General features: G+C 41.3%; 1 protein-coding gene across 1 annotated transcript in view; it reads right to left on the bottom strand.

Annotated features, from left to right (window-relative positions):
* AACS (acetoacetyl-CoA synthetase) overlaps positions 1-26054 on the bottom strand; it is a 41629-nt gene extending 15575 nt beyond the window's left edge. Inside the window, exons 1-8 of the mRNA XM_061344685.1 lie at positions 25868-26054; positions 22847-22950; positions 18357-18477; positions 15376-15489; positions 7408-7505; positions 3580-3694; positions 2974-3055; positions 2163-2310 (exon numbers count right to left, since the gene is read on the bottom strand). Coding sequence (XP_061200669.1) covers positions 2163-2310; positions 2974-3055; positions 3580-3694; positions 7408-7505; positions 15376-15489; positions 18357-18477; positions 22847-22950; positions 25868-25985 — 900 coding nt within the window. The 5' untranslated portion in view covers positions 25986-26054. The remainder of the gene's footprint in view (positions 1-2162; positions 2311-2973; positions 3056-3579; positions 3695-7407; positions 7506-15375; positions 15490-18356; positions 18478-22846; positions 22951-25867) is intronic.
* Between the last annotated feature and the right edge of the window lie 1103 nt (positions 26055-27157).

Here is a 27157-nt window from a genome sequence, read left to right as displayed (position 1 = left end):
TTTTAGGACTTACTATTGTTTTTCAAGTATTAAAAAGAACCCTAAATGGCTCTCTGTAGCACACCCAGTTGTTCAATACAACACAGCTTTGATTCCAAGGCCAGGAAAAAGCTTAGTCCCCTCTGAGGCACTACTTTCTAAATCATCTCCCATGACATGGCTTCATTTTCACTATTTACATATGTTATTTCACTGTGTGTCAAGAAAACAGAATGTGTACAGAGAAGACAGACCAGAAACATACTGCAGCATTAGACAGAAACAGAGTTGTGAATTTGAAGTAAACTGTGTATTGGCATCTCCAAGATCAGTACAGAAACAAAACAGCTTTGAAGCACACTGCAAAAAAACAATTGAAGTGCCTTTACTGAAATGTCATCCTTGCTTGTGCTTTTAACTATCAAAATCAAACTTCAGTCAATCTGAGGCTGGAAAATGAGATGAAGACCATGGGGTAGTTCTGCTTTTGTTGAAATCAATGAGAATCCTTCTATTATTTCCAGGGGAAACAAGATTAAGCCAAGAACAAGCAGAGAAACCCAATCAAGTGTGCAGAAGACATCTACAAATCTCTTTGCATGGATTTTATTTGTAGGCCCTATTCAAGCTGACACATACAAAGCATGCAAACCACAGAACCTCCGATGCAATAATTTGCTTTTAGGCCAAATAAAAGAGATTTTAGCACCAGAACTTACAAAAACCACTATCCTGCAATACAGGAACTAGAGAGCTGTTCAGTAGGAACACAGAATCCTCATAAATAACATATCCTATTCAAGAAGCCATCACAGTCTCTCCTCCCCAGCAAGGATGAGTAGTCCACACCTAAACTCGGTTTGAACTGAACAGGTGATTCAAATGGAGAGCAGAGGCATGACTAAGCCACACAGGTAACATGGGACAAGAAAAAACTTTGCAGAGAAAAGTCCTCTTTTCTGACCTACACCTGTGTTTTTTGTCTCCCTACTGTTTATCCTACATCACTGAACAAAATACCTGTCCTCTTTTTGCTAATCCATCTCTGCAAGTACTTTTAATCAGTCTAAAGCCAGCACAGATTCAAAACAATTGTCAAACTTCAAAATGTAACTACTTCTTTCTTCTTCACACACACAGGATTTGTGTCCCAAAGGGACCATTTTGTGTATCACATGCTGCCTGGTATGATCTCCTACTGATAATAAAGCAGAGTGTCTACTGGCAGTGTGGGATTTGTCTGTGGGCAAATCCTCCAGCCCCTGCCACCAAAGAGGCAAGAACATTTGCACTGTGGGTGTGACAAAGTGGCCCTGCCCTCAGGCTACCTGAAAAAACTCTACAGCCAGTCTTGCAAGATGCTCATCCTGACTTCCAGAGCGAAGAGCAGAAACACTGGACTCTGGCTAACAGTTGTGCAGTTTAATCCATACAAGTTGGTTGAAATGTGCTTAGGCAGCACATTGTGCCTGCCTTAAGGGAAATAACACCAAACCCCTGCCTTTTATTAAGGAGCAGAATTAACGTTGCCCAACTGCTGGAATCACTTCCTTAACATTTTAAGTTGCCTAGAACCTGAATAATAAATGGAAAGCATGGGAACATGGGTCATTTTGGCAGTAATATCATATATACATTTAGTTACAATTAGACACTGCCTAAAGCAAAGCTTCCATACAAAGCAAAACCTACACCCAAAGAGATAAGCTAACCTTTTGGCTTCATTCCTTAAAAGGAGATTGATGAGGATGACATGCTCTGAACTGATAAACATAGGGACTAAAGTTTATGGTCAAAAAAATCCTAGGTAATAAAAACTGCAAGCTCCCTAAGGGCCTCAACTTGACTGTGTCCAAAAATTAGTTCTAAGGACTCAATTCAAGTTCTTTGGCCTTTCTTCTGCAAGTATGAGTCAGGCCAGTTCTACCAGTGTTTTTGTGACTGACACTTGTTCCCAGGAAATAGCTGAAGTCTGAATCTTTAAGGATATAAAATAATTTGGGTTTTTTTAAATCCTTATTTGCTTTCAAACAGTCACAAATAGAAAGTTTCATTGCAAGTTACTGAAAAGCTGTCAGCAATCAATTTGTCCTTAAAGTGCATTATAGCATGATACTGCCAAAGGAAAAATATAACTCAGGTAGTTAAATATAGATAGTGGAGCTCCAGGAGGGCAGACATACCCCTGCTGAATGAACCATGCATTTTGGTGCCCCTGTTGTGCCTGATGAATACATGATAAAGAGAGGATGACTGAAAGGCAGCTGTTCAAACTCCAGCTGGGGGGCCTGGTCTCCTTTCCCAGCAGCGAGGAAGTCTTCTAAAAAGACACTGCATAAGAGGGGAGAAAAAGAACATTTAAAACAAACTTACATCATTACCCCAGCCCATACAAAGAATTACTTCTGTCTTTAATATCTCTTTTAGAATGAGCTATATACTCAAACTGTGGACATTATTTTTATTCCTGATTTTTTTAGTCTTTGAGCTGCTAATTATTTTGTTTCCTTTCTCTGCTTTGAAAATAAAGCATTAGTATAATATTGAGATGTAACACAACAAAACCAAGCCTATAAATCTGCACCTATGATCAGCTGCCACTCTTAGCAGCCCAGACTGGAAAAATCTCACCCTCACCACAAAATCTGGAACTCCAAAAGGTACCCAATGTATGTAATCCAGGCCAGTAAATAAGCAAAACAAATTATCTCTAGAAATGTCACTTAAATTATTAATTATCCATTTCTCAAAGTGATTTTCTTCTCCTTGCTATATCCTATTGAATTTTGCCTTTGTTTGAGAACCATTAATACCAACACTGGCTCTGTAGAAGCAAAACATCAGCAGCAACGTATTACTTCTACATTCAGTATGAAGCTGGACCCACATTAAGAAATCTGACTAAACTCTAGCTTTTGCAAGTTCATTTGCAATTGCTGTCAGCATCCATCACATCCATAGTGAGGACAGTCCCAGCTCACAAGCTCCCATTACCTGTTTGGAATCCTAGAAATATCTATGTTTTCTCTTGAGGAGACATATGGAATCACCACCACTTTTTTTATATCTGGAAGCCCTGGAAGAAGGAAGGAAACAAATTATTTCCTACATTCAGTTACCTAAAACAATGGTCTTTTCTGTCTGATTGGATAATACAATGTAATGCACTAAGTAACAGGAATAATTCTGATGCACCAAGCATTGAAACTCCAAAAGACTGAATTGTTACCTAAGATACAGTTTGCTCAATATTGCCAGCCTGTGTGGAAATCTGCATGCTTTAATGCTGTAATACCTCTTCATTTTTCTACAGCAGCACTTCACTTGGGCTCAAAAAACCCAGTATCACCAGTCCCTGTTCGCCTGCTGATACAGCTGACGCTATACTTAAGCTAAGCTAGCAAAAGACTGTGAGAATTACACAAAAAACTGGTTAGTTTCCATTCAAATCAGTTCTGAAGTTCCAAGTGACCACAGAGATACTTTAAAGGAGGAAGGACAGTGAGAAGCAGTCAAAGTGTCACTTCTTGTGGCAGTGAAGGCTTTGAGAGCTCACAGAACTACAGCATAACTAAGAGTAGATGGTACACAGTGAAATACCTTTTACCACATTAAGCAGCTTTTCCAAGTGTTTATGTTCTTTGCCATTGTATATAACAGCTTCAACAGAGAAGATGAGCTTAGGCTGAATTTGGGAAAATCTGTCCAGTACACCCTAGGGAAATAGAGAAAAAGAAGTTAAATTGCTGCAGTAGGAAACCCCACTAGATACTAAATGCAAATCCCAAGGATCAAGCAAGGAATAAGGACAAGAATTAGCAGAATTGATAAAAGACTGCCTGCTTGTCTTTCACTCACCCCAGATTTTCAAAGTACAACAGGTTTGGAGCAATCTATTTAATAACCCCCAAATATAATCAACCAATAACAAAGATAAAATCACCACAAATCACAGCATGCCGTTCACTGAAAGAACAAGCTCAAAGCTATCTAAGCAGTTAAAAATTCATCTTGAGAATCACTTAAACTCATCTAGAGAGGATAAGCACCTGTAATGTGATCAGGACTCAGGCACTATTTACTTGAAGGTCCATGACTCCTACCTGCATCTGCACACCCTTGTAAACTGCCCCCAACACTCCTTGGACAATGCACCAGTAGCTGGGCAGTCTGCACAGGGGAGAAACTGAAAAACACCAGTCTTCTGGAAGATGCCTTTATCACACAGCAAGGTGGCACTTCACATGGACTGGCAGCTTTGCTCAGCTACGATTAACAAAGGAAACTATACCACTGGGTTTTACCAGAGTTACTAGATATTGAAAACACATACACATACGTACATACTGCCAACAAAAAACTGCCCCAGCTCCCTTAGAACCTCTAGGGCAGGACAAATTCAAATGCTAAGTTTTCTCTTCCAGCTTACAGGGTTCTCAGGAATTTACTCTAGGTATTATCACATTTGAGAGAAAAACCCTTCTGGCATTTTTTCCCCCAGATACACAGCATGCAGCAGTCTACCAGAGATGGGTCTTTCTGTATTCAACAGCAAGAAGCAAATCCTTTTACTAAAAGCTCTCAGCACACAGCAGCGTTCACATCCCTCTCTAGCTGTATTACTTGAAATGTTAAGAACTACAAGATTACTCCATACTGTAAAATTGTCAGCTAACTATTCAACAATCTCCTAAGTTATGCTGCAAAAGAATCAGACTTTAGTCATGTGCTTATTCTTTCCTGCATTTTTTATTCTTATTTGTCTCCTGTTTTGCCCTTTGCAGCCAAAATGAGACAAACTATTACCAAAAGACCAGTGCAAAAACATCACAGACAACTCATCTCTGTTACACTCCCCCTTTGCAAGCTGGACTGGTCAGGGTTACAAGAAAGCCTCCTGCAGAAGTACAGAGGTCCTGTCTTTGTCCATAGTGTCTTTTTAGGAAAGCCCACTGAACACCACAGGGATGTGACTAAATATAAACATGCAACTATCTCTGTTGAGTATGTCACAACTCTTCTATCACCCAAAGATGCATTTCCTTTTCCTTATTCTCATCATAAGAATAATATAAGCATAATACAAGCATGCACTGACACATAGCTTTATCAGTTAGCTTAAAACAAACACCAGAATCTGTTTTGGTGGCTGAAGTTTTCAAGGAGCCTCTAACATGTTAGCTAACAAACCTGGAATTGCAGATTTAATTAATACATCAAAGTTATCCTCTAAGGGAGTATGAAATCCAATTTCCTGCTTTCTTAGGTATGTAATCAAACACATTTCTTTGTACTGTTTTCAAATAACAGACTAAGCAGCTAAATGACACACAGCACATGTATATGTATATGTGTGCACATACACATTCATGCTGAGCATGAAGCATACATATCCCATATCCATGCTGCCTGATGTTTAAAAAAATTAAGACTAATGAGTGGGCCTTAAGAGAAGAATCAGATCTGAAGAGAGGTGTGAATCAGAAAGAGATGGCTACAAATCTCAGGGTCTTAGCAATGCTGCTAATACACCCAGTTGGATTCATTAGCACTGGCAAAAATCAAATCCCACAGAGCAGCCTGGTATGACACAAGGGCAATAAAAACAGATGGAACATGTAATTGCTACACTGGAACTTTAGTCCAACCAGATGGCTCAGCAAGGAATTGCTTTCATGAAAAATTCAGGTATACCAGATATGGCTCATTCTATTTTCTGAGCCTCAAATCCAGTACTAAAAACTGTGCAGGGCTCCATGAATGGAGCTGCAGATTTTGCTCCAAAGGTTCCTCATATAGTTCTAAGAGAAGAGGCTCTTCTTAAACTTATATATCCAACAACTTCTTATGTACATGCCGCGAAGAACCACTTTCCTATTAATATACCAAAAGGGATAACAAGGACTAGAGAAAAGAAGGGAAAGCTGCCAAGAGCTGCATTCTGTGTGGGAGGGAGCTCACTGGTTCTCTGACAGCAGACTTCCTGAATGCTTGTGAAGCCTTTGGATGTATGGCATTCAGAGCCTGCAATGTGTAGGCAGTTCTGAGAAGTGACATTTCTAAGCTTCACAAAACATATATACACAATTGGATTTGAAGTGTTGAAATTGCCACACTGTTCCCCAAAACACAAACAGAATCTTCGTTTATGTTAACAGGACTAATGCAACTGCACAGAAGGAGGAATGTCTTTTCCTTAGGGTGAAAGCCAATATCCCTGAGGACCTTTGCCGATCTCCCTCAAGATTTTAGGGTTTGAATTCATGCCAATATACGCTGCCAAGCCAAAAGAGAATAAATGACATCGATGGCACTGCTGCTCCAAGGCTAAGTTTCATTAAGAGACTATCACAAAACCTAAAAGCTAGGCACTGAAAATAACAGCATATCAACATGGACAGAAAACATACCAGTACTCTGTAATGCAAGTGAAATGAACAATCTTCTCCCAGATGAGAGATCAAATCACATTGCAAAGAAAATACTCCATACTGTCATTTTCTGAGCAAGCAGAAAATATTTGTAGAACAGATTGATCATTACATGCTATAATGATTTTTTTAATCATTTTTTTTCCCAATGATACAACCTCGAGTGTAAGAAAGTGGAATCCTGCTGCCCTCTAGCGCTAGAGATGACAGCTCCATGCATCTAACCTGCTCCTGGTTAACGGAGATTGAGGGTATGCATTACCTAAAATCACTGGTATTTTCTGTATTCAGCACTGCACAGACAGTACATTCTCCAAATGCTTTCATGCAAACTTTTAGATAGAGTAGAAGTTCAACACTTCATTTTAGAAGTGATTTGTATCTGTTGCTGCTTGAGATGTCTGCTAAAGGCTTTCCAAAGAAAGCAGAATTTATTCTCAAAGCCTCCAGGGCACATTAATCAAGTTAATTTTTACCTTATTTTACACACAGCATTTCTTCCTACACTAAAAGGAGAGTTAAATAGGTTAGTGAGATTAGCCTGAAATGCCTCACCTTGTTGGCAAAGCCTTAGGGAAAAGACCAAATGGGTGTTGCTCAGTTTACCCACATCGGGGGCAGAGGAAGGGACTACTTATGCAAAGAAACTGGAGTGTAGCTACGCAGTCTGGGGAAGGATTTGAGAGGGTAGAGCCTAGCCCCAGATAACTCTGTTCTACTGCTGCTCATTTGCACATTTAATGTAATAAAAGCTCACAAAGACTGTGAATTCCACCTGAAAATATCCCAACAGTGACTTAGCTAAAGATACCCAATTTGCAATGCTGAATGTCATTACTGACAACTGAAAGCATGGACTTGCCGTAGCTAATAAAAATCTGGTGTACTTGGGTGTGCCAGGAGGTGGCAGTAAGACTAAAGTGAACAAAATCTGCCACTTCATCCCTTGATTTGTATGAAACAGTGATAGCTGTCCTGCAATAATAAGGCTACTCACATTAATGCCAAAGTCTGGTGATGTTGAACTCCAGATAGCGCCAATACTTGAAGCAGCCAGCATTGCTTCGACTGCATGAATGCTGTTTGGTAAGTAACCTATGGCAGAATTCAAATAGTTAGAGATAGAAGTGAAAAAACACCAAACCTTACAGTAAATATAATGTATCAATAGCCAGTTTGAACAGACTTTTCCTAGACTGAAGCATCCTTTAAATTTTCCACACATAATGTTATCTTCTGAAGTCAAATCAGTTACATGAGGAATTAGAAGCAATTCCACTTATAATTGCATTGAGGCTTGTATCTACAAGGTTACTCCCACTTTACAAATGTTTCTGCTTCATTAATGACTTTCAGGTTAAGAGGGCAGCACACTGACTAGAAGAACTGGGAGGGATTATGCTTGTGGTTTGAGTTGGGTACATGGAGACTAATAGAGCACCATGGAGGGGAAGAGAACAGGTTTTTCAAAACAGCCACTGGAGAAGGAACAAGGATCTGGAAAGAAACATTACAAATAATCAGTTCAAAAGTGGAGATTCAACTTTATAGTACCAGAATCTTGAACATACACAAGAAAAACAAGTGTCTCGGCTGATAAAGGAACAATACCCAAGGACAATCCCTGAAACATCCCAACAAAAATGTAGCTCTTCAGGTTCATCCCAACAGGTTGCAACAAGATTTCAAGACTGACATCCAACTTATCAAGGCACACAGAAGAAATTATTGTCAAAAATGTTGGTTTCTGAGTGGGCTCAATTAGAGCCACGGTCCAGAAGGTTCTGGGTGGCTGAGATCGACCTCAGCTGGATCAGAATCCAAACCACAGATGAGAACATGCAACTGAAATAGATCAAAAATCTGGAGTTTCAGAGCATTCTTCTTAAGTAACCAAAAAGATGCCCTTGTCCTTCAAAAAAAAAGGCATGACAGGCTTGATTGTTGTACCTGGGCATGTAATTATAACTCAGCATTTGAAAGCAAACTTAAATGGCAATAAAAATGCTTTCCAATTTCTTGAAGAGAAGTGGTGAGCATTACCAGATCTTGGACTGCAGCGCATGTTGCAGGTGCTCCACAAGTATCTACCAGACAGCAGAAACTCACTAGTACGGAGCACTCCTCAAAGAAAGATTTATGGATGTTCTCTTCAATACAGGAACAAAGATGAGAGATCTTCATAGCAATTTCTGTACATTAACTTTATCAAGGAGGGTCTGAGCTTAACTTCTACCAGCTTGCCTACACAGCTTGAAAAAATCTATCCTTTTTCAGCTGTGTATAAAGTAGACCTTAAAAGTCAGAATTTAAACTGAGATTCTTTTTCTTCACAATTCAAAACCAGTAAAATCAATTTCCTTAAGCCAGCTTGACCGCTCCAGTTAATGTGTGAGCTGTTGTGCTTTGGGGTGTAGCAACTCTGAAAACAGCTTTATGACTTGAGCCCAACGATTTCTGCAGAAAACACAACTGTGAATAAAAGCTTTACACCATGTTAAGAGAGAAATTACTCCCTAGAGCTGCTTTTTGTGGTGTTTTGTTCAGAGAGGTTCCGAAGTACATAAAGTGCAGCAAAACCCCATGGCCATAAAGGCATTATTTACTTTGCTATTTTCCCCCTTAGAGACAAGGTTTACAATACAAAGTACTGTATCCCAAATTTTTACAGATTTTTCTTTTAAAAGAAATCTTCCTCCCTGAAAAATAATTTGAAATTTTAAGCATATGAACCAGAACAGACTGAAATGGCTTTTTGTGTGATGAAAGCAGCTCTATTTTAATTGATGCCACTGAGCGTTTCTTGGATGGGATTATCAGGAGGCCAGAGAGCAATGAAAACGGAAAGATGTCTCTTCAAACTTTGGAGCAGTTATTACTATGTCATAGCTTACAAGCATCAGTTCTCCTATGAGGAAGTTCTCCTTTTCACCATTGCTATAAAAGCCCTCAAGGCAAGAACTCAAGTCTCTGCTTAGCGCTGTGATCTTAGTACTTGGATTACTTAGCACTGTAATCAAATAATTACTTTCATTTGTCAGTTGGCTTTGAGGTGGTGGTGGAGTTTTAGAGGGTATCAGCCACAACTGCCCAAAGGTATGAAACATGCAAGGCAACTCACTCCATGCTTCTGTATCCATATCCCACCATTGCAGGCAGCCAGCCTGCATGCTCACTGAGATTTTCATGTGTTTGTCCTAATCCCCAGCACTCACTATTACAAATAAAAATGAGGATCTATTTCAGAAAGAGATCATCCAGACATAGTGATAGAAGAGCTCCTGGTGCTTTTCTCTTGACAGCTCCCAACTCTTCACACAGACTACTTCTCCTCTCAGTCTTTCACATTAAAATGGGATTCTCAGAAAGAAGAATGACACGTCAGAGATTCTGCAGATCACTGACAGCAACTGTCACGTATGTAAAACTCCCTGCATTTGACTGTGCCCCTTGAGGTATCAACTGACTTCTCAGAGCATTCAGTAGGCTGACACAGGTCGTAAGTGTCTAAAACTTGAGCAGGAATATTGCTGACAGAGGATAAAAGTACAACTTTTTTAGCTGGATGCACGCCAGGGGTCACAGAACAGTGACATGTACAGAAGCTCTGTACTACAGAAGAATAATGGTACAGTTAATTTAAATATTCACCATACATTTGTTTGTATATTTAACTAAAGCCTCCATGTTCCTTGATACGATAGTTAAGCTAAGGATCAAAACGAGCATCTGTCAACATGGGTAAAGTCTACAGAAGGTACTTGTCTATCTCTGTATCTTAACATACTCCTTTCTTGAAGCTGGCAAGGAAGGTGGAAACTATTCTTTTTAGGAAGAGGAGAACCTTCATACCTTCTTTGGGTATGAAAGCAATTGAATAGAAGGCTCCAAAAGCAGGAGTTGGGAACCCAGCAACTAGGAATTCAGAGTATGACATAGCAAAGATCCTAGCATCTCTCTTCCTGACTCATAAGCATGTGTAGAATCTCCATCAGGACAAAGAAATAAAAAATATACTTTGACACAAAGCCTGTGACAAATCTGTAGCAGGACAAGTAATACCTTAAAAACACCCTATGGAATTTTTTAAGAGGCACTTAGAGCCTGATCTGCTCAGGACAGCATTTTCTGACAGGCGCTGTTTACCTGATCTAGCATAGGCTGAGATCACACCTGAGTTCTTTGTTTTACTGCAGTACTTCAGCAACAGAATAGGTAAAAACTGTAGTCCAAAAATTCCTGGTACATCTATGCTGGAAACTGATCTCACTTCATCTCTGAGTGCTGGGAACACATTCCCTGCAAGCATCTACAGCCTTCATGAAGCTGAATAAACGTGTACTCAGAAACAGAGGCGTCCAACCATTTGAATAATCAAAAAAGCCCCACACTTGGACCTGCATCAAAGACTGAGTTTGAGCCTTGAAAGAATGCATCAGAAGGACAGTAGGGAGCTACAGTACCTTAATGGCTTGTACTATTGATGTACACCAGCTCTCAAATAGATCAAAGACCACATGTCCAGCTTCTCTTTGACGTTAATACAGCGTTTCCCACTCCTGTAGGACTTTAAGGTGGTCATCCTACCTAACATTACTGTGTCCTGAGACTATTAGCAACATGCTAATCTCCTTACAAAGCTAGCTTTAAAACCCACGTAAGCAACAACAGCTAATACAGTTACTATAGATAAAATACTAGCTGTAAACAATGTAATTCATTGATGTTTTGTTGAGGATTTTGAGAGAACACATGGGGAAGATTAGTTTAACTGCTGACTTGGAATAGAACAAAATTGGGTACAGGGCTATAATAGAAGTAACCTATCCAGAGATGAGAAACACAGATACTCCCAGTTTTATTTATTCCTGCTGCAGTCATTGTTATTTGCCAAACAGATGACCACTGGGAGACATTCTTCACATGTGGATCCGTGTAGCTTGCATTAGGTATTGCATCTGTCTCTTCCAACTGTCCCAACATCACTGCCAGTAACACATCTTTAGAAGAGATACGTTTTACCTCCCATCTGCTTCAATTATGTTTACTATTAACTGCTGTCTCCTTTGTGATGGAAAGGGAAGACTGGGATGAAATCAAGCTGAAGAAGTGCTGACATTGCTGCTTGTCCACCCACATTCACCCACCTCCACCTCTAATGCACTATTACTGTCACGATGTAACCATGAATTGTATTGAACTAACAAGGGAATATGCTGAGTATAATGAAAAGCTAAAGCAGTTTTCTCTTAGAGGTAGTAAAGCATGGAGACGAAATTCACAAGACAGCAATGTTAATGGTCTTGTGTACAATTCTAACAGCTCAAGATTTTCAGTGATTTTAAGAGAAAGTGGCAACAAAGGGCATCAGAACCTGTCAGGCTGACTAGGTGTTGGGCAACTATAATAAAATTAAAGTATCTCCCTCCTATTCAAAAGTTGATTTCTCAGAGGCAGTAAAAGCACGCCCTGTTATTACTGCCATAAAACACATGAAGAATCACCCTTCCTTCTGCCATCTGCTATAAATTTTGGAACAAATTAGGTCCCAGCAGATTTTGGCAAGCTTTGGAGAGCCTGATCCTTGATACAAGTGGGTGCAGCATTCAAACTTTCCCCCCCAACACTTAACATCTCTCCCACATTTCAACTTGGGACTTGGACAAAAGCCCGCAGCTTGAACCTCTGACTGTGATGTTGCAGTTTAGCTCTTCCAAGGACTGCCAATATCCTCTGGCATAGGAGAGAAACATATGAAAGAAGTTGGGAAAATTAAGATATATATTCCTCTCTCTAAATAGCTGCATTGCTGTTCAAAATCCCATCGGTTTTCTTTCACAGGAAGCTCTCCCTACATACTGCTGCAATCAATCAGGCTGCTGAAATCTGTTGAGTCAGGAGTCAAAGACTGGGTGCAGCAGGGGAAGGGAAGGAGTGGGAACAGTGCAACTGATGGGAGCTGATATGTGTTCATCTGGCTGAAGATTACAAGGGAAAAGACAGTCACCAGCCAGGGTAAGAAGACAGGGTGGAAACAAGTGAAATGGGAGAAAAGGCCCAAAAGAAAAAAGTGCAGAAGGTAATTTTAAAAGCCCGTAAACATACCATGATTTTAAGGACAGAAATGCCCGGATTCATTAACCTTTTCTATTATCAAAAGTAAAGGGCTTTGTTATGGACTCCGAGCACGATGCAAGCCTGCCTCCACAAATAAGATATAACTGCTCATAAAGATGAGCTTAAGCTACTGAAAAGCTCAAGGGGCCCAGCACAGATACTTTGTGCCTACAGCAGCTGGGCAGAGAGGTCTCTGCTGTGGAAGTGCCAGATGGGAAATTTTGGTTTAGGAGATGCACAAAAACACCAAGCGAAAAAACAGAGCTGCAGCTTACTCAAAGGATGGGAGCTGAACTTGCTGCCTATTGCATGCAAAACCCCTTAAAAATAAGTGGTATCTATTAATACAATCTTTATTTTTTAACTTAAATAAGAGGTGAGCCAGCTGCTAAAACAACGAAGAAGACTGAGGAGCCAGGCGGCCTCCAGTTGTGCTAAGCAAAATGCAGTCCTTAACTAAAAGGAACTGTTATTAAAATTATAATAGCATTATCAGCTTAATTATTAGCACCACTAGCTATATTGCAATAGCACATTTTCTCCAGCTACAGAGGCATTTCTCCTGCATGGTTCACTTTACAAAGAACTCCTCACAAGATCAGCACAATGTGAGAGCATCCTATGTGGTCTTTTCCCAAACACAGTATTTCTAACTTGATTAGAAGAGTTCTAACAGTGATAACCAGGTTGCAGAGAGGCCTTTAATTTGCACTTTAGAACACAAAACAAGCTCATGCAGGAAAAATTCTTCGGTCTTAATTCAGAATGTATGTTCCCATGAAATATGGCAGCACCTGCTCATACTTAAACATTAGTATTATATCTGTTACCCTAGTGAGCAGTATCTTCTTCCCAGAGACTGAAAACCTCTTATTTAGCATCAGACATCAATAGCTAATGTCTAAGAAATGGACTTTAACCTGAGAATTAGGACAGCAAAGAACAGCACACTCCTACTCACAGGAACACACCAAAGCTACATCTGTTGCTACTCACAAGCTTACAGCTACTGTCCTCCCCAGTGTGTGTGAACACATTGTATTCTCTTCACACACTGTTTTAATTCACATGAAATATGAAAACATATCCAGTAAGTACTCTTCTGCATTTTCCATCACTTTCCAACACCACTTTTCATCATGTTATGGGATCTGAAACAGGTAGAGGCCTCTTTTTGCCACTTACACGTGAGATTCAATCCTTCAGTTTATCATAACCAGCAACACATATGGAAGAATTGTTTGGGGCCCTGTTATGACTTTTTTACTTACTTATAAACTAATTAGGAATTATACCCCCACAAGCAGCCCACAAAACAGAATACTTCAATACTATGCACAATTATGTATTGCTTTGCCAATGTCCTTGGGGCAATTTTAAAATACACACAACTCATTTTTACCATTGGAGGCCAGGTAGTAAGAAGAAGTACACTTACATTCTGAATATTCACACTTTGTAAGTTTTCCTATTATTTAGTTTGGTTTCAGACAGAGACTGTTGCTCCTCAACAGGTTAACAGATACAAATGTGTCAACATTGAAAATGGAGACAAAGTTAAGCATTAGTCTTCACTGGGACAAACCTGCCTGACTTTGCTGGATGGTTCATACTCACTTAAGGATCTAGCTGTAATTCTATGTAAAAAGCAAGACACCAACTGTGATAAGTAGATGTTCAGTTACCAGTTCCATAGAATACTCATAGCATATGCACAAAGTATGAGCTCTTGAGTATATTTTACATTTGCAGGTCACATTTGTGGGCTTAAACAATAATAATGCATACCCTTCTGTTTTTGAAGACAGAAGGGCTCCAGTTCTGGTTTATAACACACAGAAAACAAACCAGTTTCATCACTTTGGGTTTGCATCATATCAGAATTTGCACATACTTAGGATAATGGCCAAGTATTGCTCAAAGAATATGTGATTCCCACAGTAAGATGGATATGCAACATCAGCAGAATCACCAGGTAGGAGTGAAGCAGCTTCAAGGATATTGATGTTTAGACGTGCACTACACTGACACAACTGAAAAGCCTGTGTTATGGAGCACATGAAGCACAGCGATGAAGTAGTTCAGTTGGAAGGGCAAACCCAGCAATTCAGAACTAAATGGAACAAAACCAGACTGAGTAACTCCTTTCTATGCCTGGACTGTATACTGCACAAGCTGTTCACAAGACCAAAACTTATTTATACAGAAAGAACCACATGATGATCTTCTGACAGGAAATAATATTCCAGAAGATCTTGTGAGTTACTGAATGGATCTCGAGGTTTTAAACTACTCATCTCTGCACTGAAAACTTGCTAATTGAAAAATTACTGCTGACTGGCTGCTCACTACCACAGTGCTGGAGGACACTATTCCCAAATGCACTGGTGGCAGAAGGTAGTACAAACCCATTTCTCAAGAACTGCCATTCGTAGTGCACCATATTACCTGAGGCCCCAGAGGCAGTAACTTCTAGCTGGCACCAGAACAATCAACCTGGGACCAGAATTCCCAAGACTGCTCCTGTGTGAATGTGCCAGACCTCGTGAGTAAGGGCTCAGCTAGATGCAGTCTCCATCACTTATGCTTCCATGGAGTGCTTATGAAGCAGTCCTTAGTGAAGTTATGAATAAGGTATTTTCCTTCCCCCTCCAGTTTGAAGGACATGCAGGCTAATCCAGGTTCCTTCCCTCTAGAAGTATATTTCATGCAAATGTAAATATAGCAGCATAAGAGCCTTTTCTTCAGAACGTTTCTGTGAAACAGTACTTCACATTCATGTTTCCATAGCCTTGACTACTCACCCAAGGAAATTTCACCTCCTGTCCTTTAAAAGAAAGCTACTCACCCACAATTCTGTCTCCCACTTTTACTCCCATCTTCCTCATGGCTGCAGCATACAAAGCTACAGCTTGTCTGAGTTCTTCGAAAGTAACTTTCACAATTTCTTCTTTGCCTTCCTCTGAGGAAAGATGATTAGAACAACCAGTCAGAAATCCTGCACTGCAACATAATTAGAGTCTAGTCCAAACAATTAACATTGGAAGAAAAAGAATATTAAGCTATTTCAGGAGAACAGTTTCCACAATTACACTTTTTGCTTTTCAAGTTCCTCTTACACTGTTCTTTTTAATGGAAATCAAGTATTAAATCAGTAGTATTCATTAAGTAGGCACAATGATAGGAACATACATCTGTAGAAAGGCAAACTGTTCACTGGAGAAAGGTGTGTCCTCAAAGAACATTCACTATACATAGATTGCATTCACCACAGCTACTTTCTAATACGAAAAGAACAACCCCCTTTTCCCTTTTTGCTTAGTTTTCTCATTAGGTCTAGGAAGCAGCATCAAGGTGCTAACTTCAGGTTTTACTACAGCGAGCCACTGTTAACTAGAAAATCATTCACATGCAGTTACTAAGGTCTGACTTTCAAAAAGCCTTTTTAAACATCTGTGCCTGCCAACATACCACAAAGCAAATAAACTTAACTGGACTCCATTCATCCCTGAAAAGATCTGCAGGGAGCTTTCATTTTTGTACTGAATGTCAGATGTCACATAAGCTGTTAATAAACCACTTGTGAAACAAAGTGAACAAATCTAAACGTTATGAAAGGCAAAGTTTGTCATCCTAAGATCCCTTCCTGTAATTCCTTAATGCAACTGCTGCAAATTATTCGGATTGGCCTGTTCCCAGTATTCAGCACTCCTTACGAAAACATACTAGGTATGTCACAACAAAAATGTGCTGCATGCCCTGGTACAGCTGCCATCAGTCTGATTTCCTTAAACAGGGAACAGGATCTTTTTTATCCTTTTGCCTTCCTGAATTTCCATCCCAGTAAATGTGGACTTAAAGAGTGCAAGAGAGCAGGTTGTGATGGCAAACAACACAAGTCAATGTAATATGTAGCTCATGAGCTGAGCAGGGACTGCTGAGAGATTCTGTATTCCCATCAAACAGAAAATGGGATTGTGATACTGTTCCATGATTAAAGCCCCCAGAAGAAGGGACTCACAAGCAAGAGATTTACAGTGGGAGCCAGTGACAGGTGAAATTGTTCAGTAAAGTCACATTTACATTCCAGTGCTCTGTTAGATCCACACTGATCCCACAGAATATATCCCTAACGAGCACACAAACCTGGCACGGGTTCCCAGAACACCACTCTGACCTAGCAGCAAGGGGTTAACAAAGAATGCTCTGACTTAAGAGATCTTAAGAAGATTAAATACAGCAGAAGGTCATGAAAAGAAGTGGAGGTGGAAGCCTGTTCCCCACAGCATGTTCAGTCCAGCACTCCTACAGTATTCACTACGATTATGTGACACACAGCAGTGACTTTCTGGTACAGTCCATGTTCTCCTAACAAGAAATAAGATCTACAGGAACAATGTAATCACATGTCAAACCAAATAATTCATTAGATTGATAATAATTCCTTCAATAATTTGAACTGAAAGCATTGAACTCCACTTTTTCTCAAGGTGCATGTTTAGCTTTTAACATTAATAAATCAATCACATCAATTCCACATACATTAAGAGTTGACTTACTCATCAGTGCTTGGCTGTTGCACAAGATGTACTTAACTACGTTGATTTTTTTCCACTAAATAATACATAAGCAGCTTTTCTAATGGTCTCAAATTTGAGAGTGATGAGTTCACCACTTTGAAGCCAGCTTTCTGTTACAAGCCTCCCTCTTATCAGACTTTACCAGGTCAATTCTTATGACACCAAAACTGCATCACAGATTTTCCCATTCTCTCTGAACTGGTAGTTGATTATATATGTGTGATATGTTTTTATATATGTCTATGCTTTTATACCTATATGATCAGAGAGGTTTCTCTCAGTACTTCTATGGAGTAAAATGCAACTGATAAATATTTTTTCACCAGTCAACTTACAGAAGATAACTGCCTCCTATTGTTTTCAAACAGCTATCAGAACAACAGTAATACACATATAACTCGGAAACTGATCTCCACACATCGGAAATTAGAAACTAACACTTTTAATACCTAAAACCAAACAACCTACAGTTCTACATAATTTTTGCTGCTAATGAGCTGCGAGTCTTCACTGTTTATTGTTAGGCTATTAAGCACCACCATGGCTTGGTCAGTCTTATGTTAAGGATTAGGTCCAGCAAAAGGGAAGCTGAACATGCAGCTCCCTAAGGAAGGACTCACACACCTGCACAGAAGCTAATCCCATCGAACAGATCAGAACAATTTATTTAAGTTACCAAAGTCAGCAGACATAGGGAAGGGACTTTGTCTCAACACTGCCATCCTAATTATGAGTATTCCCAGATTTTGAGACTTAAATCTTCTTTACAGTAACAAAAATTTAAGACTGAGCTTTAGTGTTCCAGAAAGGTGAAATTCCAAGTCTCCTATGCATATAACTGTCATTCCTTTCTGTGCTGTCAAAACCAGAGTTAATTCCACCTACATCCCATGTAATACTTAGTATTCCTAAATTTATCTTAGGCATAGGAAGAGCATAGGAAGTACAGTATCAAGCAACAGTGTCAAAATACTTCCTGAAAGCAAGCATCAGACAAGTGTTCATGAAAATGCGAAGTAACAGCTCAAATACTGAGTGATGCTAAACACAGCATGAGTCCCACTACCTTAATGCAGATAAACCCATTCTAAGAAAACTCTGTTTAGCTTGTCAAGCACTTTTCAGAACTACCTATATTCCCAGAGCACGTTTTGCTGTTACTTGCAGAGTAAGGTTTCATATAAACAAGTGCTGTTTTATAAGGCCTAGTCCTGTGAACTATAAACACAAGCCATTAATTCTTTCTTACTTGCTGCATACAGTGCAATCTTGTCATTGTCCTTGTGCCTCAGAAGGTTTTCTGCATAGTTCAGACGGCTGCCTTTAAACCATTCTGGGACATCTACAATGCTTTTGGATGTATCAACCACCTGAAAAATAAGATACAGATATATTCCTGGAAAACTGTGATATCATTTTTCAAAGCACTGTACAGAAATCTGCTAACTAATCCCAAGCTCTTTATATATGCTATTAGGCAAGAATAATTTCTCCTAGCCTACAGATAGCAAACACAGATACTAGATCCTGTAATTACAGGCCTAGAACGATTAATTATTTGTCAACTCTCACAAGCAAAGACATCGTTACAACACTAAAAACAGCTTCCCACCTACAATTCTACCTGCAGACCAGCCTTAACTACACAAGTGAAGCAAACCAGTATGACTACATCCAGACCACAAGATACACACAAAACCACAGAGCACACTGGGGTTTTGGATCTGGGAACGTCCCAGACAGGGACTGAGCTATATGGTTTGTAGCTTTTTACCAGGATACACTCCAGCCTCCCTCTTATAAAAATCAAAGCACAGGAAAGTGTGAGTACCCATTTTTTCCCAACATGAATCACAAGAGAAAGACCAACATCAGGAACTTAGACAATGGGAATTCCAAACAACTCTAGACTAAACAAATGACCTGTATAGTAAAATGTAACTAAAAAGTTCAAGCTTTTTATTCCAATTCTCCGTTTTTAGGATTCAGTTGCACTAAACATGTAAGTACTCCACAGCTTCCTCCACAGTGCAGAAGCATTACTACTAACATCAACTAATAACTATTTTATTACAAACTGCAAGAGTGGGTATTTCTACCACCCTTGATTTGTTGTTTCCTAAAAAGAGAGTTCAATAACTTAATAAGACCACATTAAATAATTCTCCATTCAGGGTTAGGATAGGCAAAGAACTGATAAATGCAATTAGATCACAAAGGTATGTGCAATTGAAACAACTTCCCCTCATCTTGAGCTAATTAAACTTCAAAAAAAGTACATTACCCCTTGATTAAGTCACAATTAAGACTATACCTTTAATAAGTGATAGGTAAAGAGCCCCTTCACATTAGCCACAAAGGAATTTGCAACTCCTTCCACAATGCCCCACTGCTTAGCAACTCAATTACCCAGTAGCACATGTATTTGTAAATTCAAGCTTCATTGTAGAGTTGTGTTTCTGAAAGCTTCAGCTTACACCCTGAGGTTGTCTCATGGACTGGACATGCATTACAGAACCAGCATTCTTCCAGACCAAGTGAAAGGCTCTTCTGAAAGCCAGAGAGAACTCAAAATAACTCCCATTCCAGAAAACCTAATATTTTTGTGCTTTGAGACGTGCAGTGTGTGTATCACTGGAGGCAGTTTTAGAAGTTCAAGGCTTACGTGAAAGTGCTCTACTGCATTACTTTATTTCAAATTAACTTCCTAAAAACAGGACAAATGGGATTTACAACATTTACAGTTTATCAACTCAGGCTGCAGAATCTGTTATAATTTTTATATATAATACATAGATTACTGAAGTAATTAGAAGACACTCAGAACTGTCTTCCTTAGCTTGAAGTGAGCAGAATGTTTTCAGCTTTTTCCAGGACAAGATCTAACATACCCCAACTTCTCACTGAAGGAGAACACCCATTTGAATAGCTCCAGTAGCATAAAGTGCTGGACTTGCATACTTGATGCTCAGTTGTTTTCTACTCAGGTAACACCTATGACTCCTGTTTAAGCCCAATCTCCTAGGTGGTGGCACTGTCTTATGAACATCCTGATGTCCCCCACAGACACAAGTTCTCAGCAAGCAACACAAACTCAAGGTCTGCTAGTTATTTAATAGATCTCTGCTCTAGTAAGTCTATGAAAATGCAGAGCTTTGCAAGCATTTCACTTCACACAGTCCAACAAATGCTCAGCAAGTCCAGAGGAATGAAGTGCAGTCTACAACACTGCTGACTGCAGTCATCATTTAATGAGTAAGGCTTTACTTCTACTCACAGCAGCAAAGGACAATTTGTGGGGTAGGTGAACATGCCAAATATCAGCTGTGCTCCTGTTCTACAATTGCTCTTTCCAGCAGCTAATCAATGACTGCTTCCCAAACCTCAGGAGCTACAAATTAGCATCACATTAGAGGTGTGGACAAAGGATATACCTACTGTATTTCCACTCCTTCAAGTGGCTTGCTAGTTGTGTTATAACCATACATTATCATGCCTCAGATTCTGCTTACCCTAAACAAAAACTATACCTTTGAGAATTAATCTCACCACTACTGTGAGATAGATAACCTTTGCCTTACTGTGGTACATGCAATATTCTGTATGACCTGAAGAGCAAAAGAGCATGCTTCATGAAAAGCTAGAGACCAGGCACTGTAAGAATGCTCAAAGCAGCTCCTCTTCAGGAACAATGGCTGTTAGGTGCTTCTTGTAGCATAAATAAGTTTAGACCACATTCCTCATTTAAAATCAACAGCTACTTAAATTTGACATAACAGTGCTAATGCTGTCATGCCAGTATAGTTTTGCACACTGCAAGTACCTTTGTTGTTTTCAGAAGTGGCATGGATATAACTTACTATAGTGATGAACATGCCTATAAATACTTAAATCCTTACTAAGTTTCAATAAAACACTTGCTGTCTGTTATATACACACACAAGATCTTATTGTTTCTTGGAATGACCGGTGAAAGTAGAAACGGTTCCACTGGCTGTGAACAAAGGAGTCAGCTCCAGTTGATGAAAAATTTTATTTTCCTCAAAGCATCATGCTTACTTCCAACAAGCAGCAGGCACTGAATTTAAGATACATCAAACTTTTCAGCTCTTCAGCTACCACAAAACAGCTCAGTTACTGTGACCAGCCTTTCTTCTGACATGTAACAGAAACAGACCCATGGTAAGGACTACAACTCAGCTTTGAGGTTCAGGAAAGCTAGTCAAGCTTTGAGGCTGACACTGTGCTGACACAAAGAATGGAGAGGCAAACAGCAATAGCCATAAAGAGTGAGTCAAGCATCTTCTGCAGTACTTGTCTGTCAGCTTGACTACCTCTCCAGCTTAAGATCTCACATCACAGAAAGACCACTGTAGAATAGGCATGCAGAGGCCTAGAAGCTCAAGGCAGTCTAGTTAAAGCCTTCCTAGACTTCCCCATCTTCTTGCTTCTCATCCTCAGTAAACACCCCAGGCCTCTATTGCCTGCTTCAGTATCCATTCCCATCAGCCACTGGTAGTGTCTGGAGGGACAGACTTCCAGAAGAACCAGACCTGTAAGGCAAGAGAACATAAAGTATTGCTGTGCAGCTTGCTCAGAACAGATACACAGGAGAATAACTCCTCTGAATTACTTGCTCAGGACAATATGCACTCATGTGGAAATTCAGAAAAAAAAAATCTTGCTACCAGCACAGAATATGTAGAGAAAATGACAGTAGCCAAATACAACCTGACCAGGTTTTCAACTGCCATCTACAGGACCAGAGAAAAGATTAAGTGTTTACAGCCTTTGGACTACACACTCATAGTAGTTATTACGGGCTAGTTCTTAAAGACAGTAAGAACTGGGCCTTATATTCTTGACGAATCACATTAAGACACCTGAGCATGCAGTTTCACAGCAGGAGGAACCACTTGATCATACAGGGTAGTACGGGGATTTGCAAGACAAGAAAAAGCAAAAGAAACTTACCAGCTCCCTCTGCAGAACTGCCAGTACTCTGAGTGTTCTTGGAACAGATGGCCTCCAGGGATTAAGACAGAAGTCCAGTCCTCTCTCTACTAAGTCCAGGAAAGTAATGAGTCCAACATCTTCCTCAGATGGAAAACCACAGGGTGATGTTGATATCCTACACAAAGGCTCTACAAGGGCTGCAGTTTTGCCCTCCATTTGCAAGAGCTTCAACATTACTTTTATCTCAGAGCAACACTGTGGTACGAATTGGGATTCAACCTGTGACTGCATTTCACCACTACCACAACACCCTCAGAGATATTTCAAGCCTGTATGTGGTTGCAGAGACTTCCACAACCAGTTCTACAAAGCCAGAGTTTAACAGGTGTGCTTATCAGTGACATGATTCAGGGAGCAAACATGAACTTGACTGCATGCCAGCACTTACACAATCAAGATATCCTACCAGCATAGCCCTAAAGCAGAAGGCAGTGTGCCAATAGACTCCTCACGAGCAGCCAGGCCTGCCAAGGTATGCAAGAGCACACGACCACAGGGACACAACAGCACAATTCTTTAGGACAACAGAACTTGAGGATTTCACGATCCTGAAGTGTCTCAGCAACAGAACACCACCATCCCACACACAAGGAAATTCAGGACCATACACTTCGCAGATACTTCGTATCACTTGCAAAGGTTCCAGGAACATGTCTAAAAGTTGATTGTAACCGGTTTATTTCCCCTTTGTGTTGCAGCTGGCTGTTTAAGAGAAACACTTACCTCATCATACAGGCGAGAACATACAATGTTGCTGTACTTCCAGAATTCTGCCCAGAAGTCCGAGAAGGATTCCACTGACCACTGGTATAAGTCATCGTAGTTGGCTGAAGTAACAAATATGATAGCATTAGGCAGATAATTACAGGAATTTAGACCAACTACAGTTAGGGATATCCAGATAAATAGTATTTGTGGCTAAAACAACCAGTAAGCTAAAACTGATGACACAGAGTAGAACACTTCTGTTCAAGGGAAGTGACTACAGCATCAACAGAAATAAATCTACTTAACTGACCAGATGGCATCTTTTCACCTGTTAAAAGCCATTTGCTGCCACAGAGATAGAGACCTTTTCTAATAGCTCTGTGCAACATCTACCCATATTAGTGAAACTGAGGATTGGACAACAGGATAGAGACCAGCTTGCTGACACTTCCACTTCCTATCTTATCAATAGCATGATGCTTCCATACAGCAGAAGATAAATGAGCCTGCCTGACATTTGACGCGTGATTCTAGACCAGGGCCAAAGACATGGTAACATGGAGAATAGATGCATTCATTTAACATCAACAGCACTGTTACAAAGGAAGCATGCATTTTTCCTTAATAAGCTGTAGTCTGTTAGACCTCTTTTCATGCTAAAACAGCATCAATGAAATGAAATGTTTACTAGCTAGATACTAAAACCATGACCTGGCATCGAAAACATGGGAGTGACCAGTTTAAGCCTTACATGACTGTGAGACAGATAAGTAACCTGAGAAATGCACACCAAATCCTCACAATTCAAACTAAATATTGAATTTGCGTGTAAAACCATTTCAGGTATGCATAACTGAAGCCAATTCCTCAGCAGCAACTTAAAAGTAACATTCCCAAGTCACATCCATGCTGTCTGAAGCTGTGCCAACAGCCAATTTAGATATGAATACCTGCCATCAGTGACAGTAGTAAGTTTCCTGCTCTGCCAACTGTTTCCTATTTGATGCTTTCAGCTAAACCACTTGAAGTCATTTTCTCCAATTATCTTTGGTTTGTCATCCTGTTGTCCAGCTGATTGCTTCAGAAATCACCTTTGCATCCTCTTCTTACAATGACATCTTCCAGACTTATAAGAGAAAAGCATTCAAAACGATCTAGACACTGTTACCCACACTTGATCACAGCAGCTGCTTCCCCACCCAGTCTGTCCCTTTCGCATCTTAGTCCACTCAGGCTTTTCCATCAATGTTAGATTACTCAATATGCAGTACTGACATACTAGAAGCAGAGGCAAAGACTCCACTCCATAGCTCAACTTTTGCCTACGTGTTGCCTCAGTCCCAGCCTCCTACGTGCCCTTTTTACACTCCACCACTCTTCCACAAAGTGCACATCAGTGGGTCTGTGGTGTGGGGATACAGTTTTACCAAAGGAATGTTCAGATTCCCACCTCCTCTTTCAAAAACCAATTGTACCACATGGTCCAAATCATTTGATAAAGGCAAAAAAACCAAACCTACAAGTCACCACTAATCTGGTTTCTTAGAGTATGAACAGTTTGTCCTAGCTTCTCTATACAGTTTGACACCAAATAAGCTTTAGCATGCAAGCCCTTAGGGGCACAAGCCTGTTATTCAGCAATTAAACATTGCATGTTGTTACTACATCTTCAGCTTTGGGCAGAACCATGCTGTTTAAAAGGTTATAGTGCCCTCAGCTCTTCTCAGCAAGTCCACATCTTAATGCTACATAAAGAATCCATTCTTTGTTGTTGAACAGCACACAGACCGATGATCACCAGCTCAAATGTAATGGAAGTTGACAAAGGTTTCTATATATGAACAGGGATCCACTTTTGAATGGAGATAGCCACTTCTAAATGGGGTGAAAAGAGTTCTAGTTGTTACAGCCATAAACATGGGCAGCACATCTGAAACTGCATTCAATCTTGATCACATGAGTGCCAGTTAAATAACATTTCTACTCAGGAGCTGACTAAAATCCTGTAGTAATTGGCTTTCTATGTACTAGGAGAGTTAGGTGCTATGTATGTGCTCAAATGGGAAACCCCCCAGCAGCCAAAATAACAACCTGGCTTGCTTACATAGTACGTTTCTAACTGAAGCTCCTAATTGTTTTCCAGACATGAACAGCTAGAAGCACTAGATACATTGCTGCTACTCCAGAATGCCTCTGCTTATACCACAGACATATTTATACTGGACTGACAAACTTGTCAGGCCACTTGCCAAAAACTCTCCCTTTGTTTCTCACTAGAATGACTGCAGGAAAGCCACACAAGCCACCTGGTCCCCAAATGCTTGGAGAGGCCAGCATGGAGCAATCAAATCAGAATCTGAGGGTTTAAGCCCCCACATGCACTGAACTCTACCTGGTTCGTGCCACAGATGAGCCCACACAGCCAATACCTGACTTGCTTCATAAACAGAGATAAACACAGCTTTAACTCAAGCCTCACACTCACATGCTGTTAGAGCATCATATTATAGTTAAAGCTTAAACTAACATCACAGTCATGATGGCAGCAATCCTTTCCTTCCACATCCCCTTGAAACACTAAGTCACTTTAGCTTTGCCACTCACACAGAAAATCCTTGTAAGCAGGGCCCCAACAACAGAGGAACAGACAGGAGCACACAGCATGTACCAGCACCAATGCTGCCCAGGCTGACATCCAGCAGCAACACCAGTAACAGATAAGGCTGTTTGCATTTCCCAATAGCATGTACCTTTCACACTAAGCGAAATGCTGCACCAAAGGCCTCTACAGGAGGCACAAGCAGAGCATCCAACTTGCAGCCTGGACCACTTGGCCCCCCTCCTAACCTAAGGGAGATGTGGGACGGGCAAGCACCACGCGGGCACCTTGCCCACCTCCCTGGGCTAGGGGCAAACGGCCCTACCACAGACCCACGATAACACCATTCCCAAAGCAGCAGAACCCCCCTTTAAATCCCACAGCCAGAGCAGGGCCCAAGCAGAAGCCGAGGGCCTCCCCACCCGCCCAGCGCTCACCTAAGCGGAGCCCGCAGCTGCTGGCTACGGCGGCACGGAACCGGTCCATGTGGGTGTTGCGCTTCGTGTCAGGCTCCCACATCACTTGCGACTCCATGATCTCGGGCTCCCGAGACATGGCGGCGGTGGCAGAGGAGCGGAGCTAAACCTCTCGAACAGCCGTCCCTCCGGCCAGGACCCCCCACCCGCCTCCCGCGGCGCCCCCGCCCTAACTACACGGGCCCTCCCCCGGGCGGGAGCTTTAAGCGTCGCCGACCCCTCCCATTTACCTCACGCCGTAACCTTCCGCGGAGAGAAAAGAGTGCGGGGCGCTGCGCGCCGGCGCCGCCCGCTGAGGGGTGGTGAGCACGGCGGAGCGCCGGGAGTGCAGGGTCCCCGCTTCCGCTGCCTGCGGGGAAATGAATGGGGGGCGGCCGCGGAGAGAACCCCTCAGCCCGCCGGGGCCGCTCCCCTCAGGCAGCGGCGGCCCCCAGGCCTTTCCCGCCGAGTGACCGGACCCCCGGCCTGCTCCCCGACAGGAACCGTTTAACCGGGGTTAGGCGGCAGAACCGGGCCGTGCTCCGCCGGTGACATCTCCCTCCCACCGGGGCGCAGCGGGCAGCCCAGCTCCGCTGCTTGGGCCCCGCCACGTCTAAAGGTCGCTGAGCGCGGTGCCCACACCATGGAGGGAACATCGCTTCGTGCTCTCAACATCTCTGCGAAACCACCACCACTCGTTCCCACTTCACACAGAACTCCCCGCTGACGGTGTCTGACACAAGGAGGCAAGAAACAGGTTCTCCATAGCCGGGCTATCCCCGTCACACCCATTGCCTGCGTGCCTCACACCTCGGATTAAAATCCACTGCTTCTCATCTCTGAAAACGTGAGCTCTGACAACCGCCGAGCCCGGGCAGCAATCAGTGGTGACAGAGCACGAAGCACTCCGTAACAGCGGCCAGACCTCGGCGCATGCATGCTGCTTACGCAAGTGTGACTGTCAAGGTTGGGATTTCCCTTCGAATTCATAGAAACCTCAAAAAAAAAGAGACAAATTTGGAAGCAAATTATACAAGCATAGAGTGTAAATATAAAAGCAAACCACACATAGTACATAGTAGTATAGTTGCTATGAATTTCATGTAGATCTTTGCACTGCTGAAGTAAAACTGCATCAAATTTAGAGGCTGTGGCAACATGATTTGAACAATTTCTATTTGCCCCAAGTTAGACCTTGCATAGAAGCATGAAAAAAAAAAAATAACTCTTCAGAGCCTGGAGGACATGGAGAGGCTGGAGGAGGAATCAGAG

The sequence above is a fragment of the Neopsephotus bourkii genome, unplaced genomic scaffold, assembly GCF_033783945.1.
Source record: "Neopsephotus bourkii isolate Nb327-2 ecotype Australia unplaced genomic scaffold, CSIRO-AGI_Nbou_v1 NB_230, whole genome shotgun sequence".
Taxonomy (NCBI): Eukaryota; Metazoa; Chordata; class Aves; order Psittaciformes; family Psittacidae; genus Neopsephotus; species Neopsephotus bourkii.
This window is presented reverse-complemented; position numbering and strand designations above follow the sequence as displayed.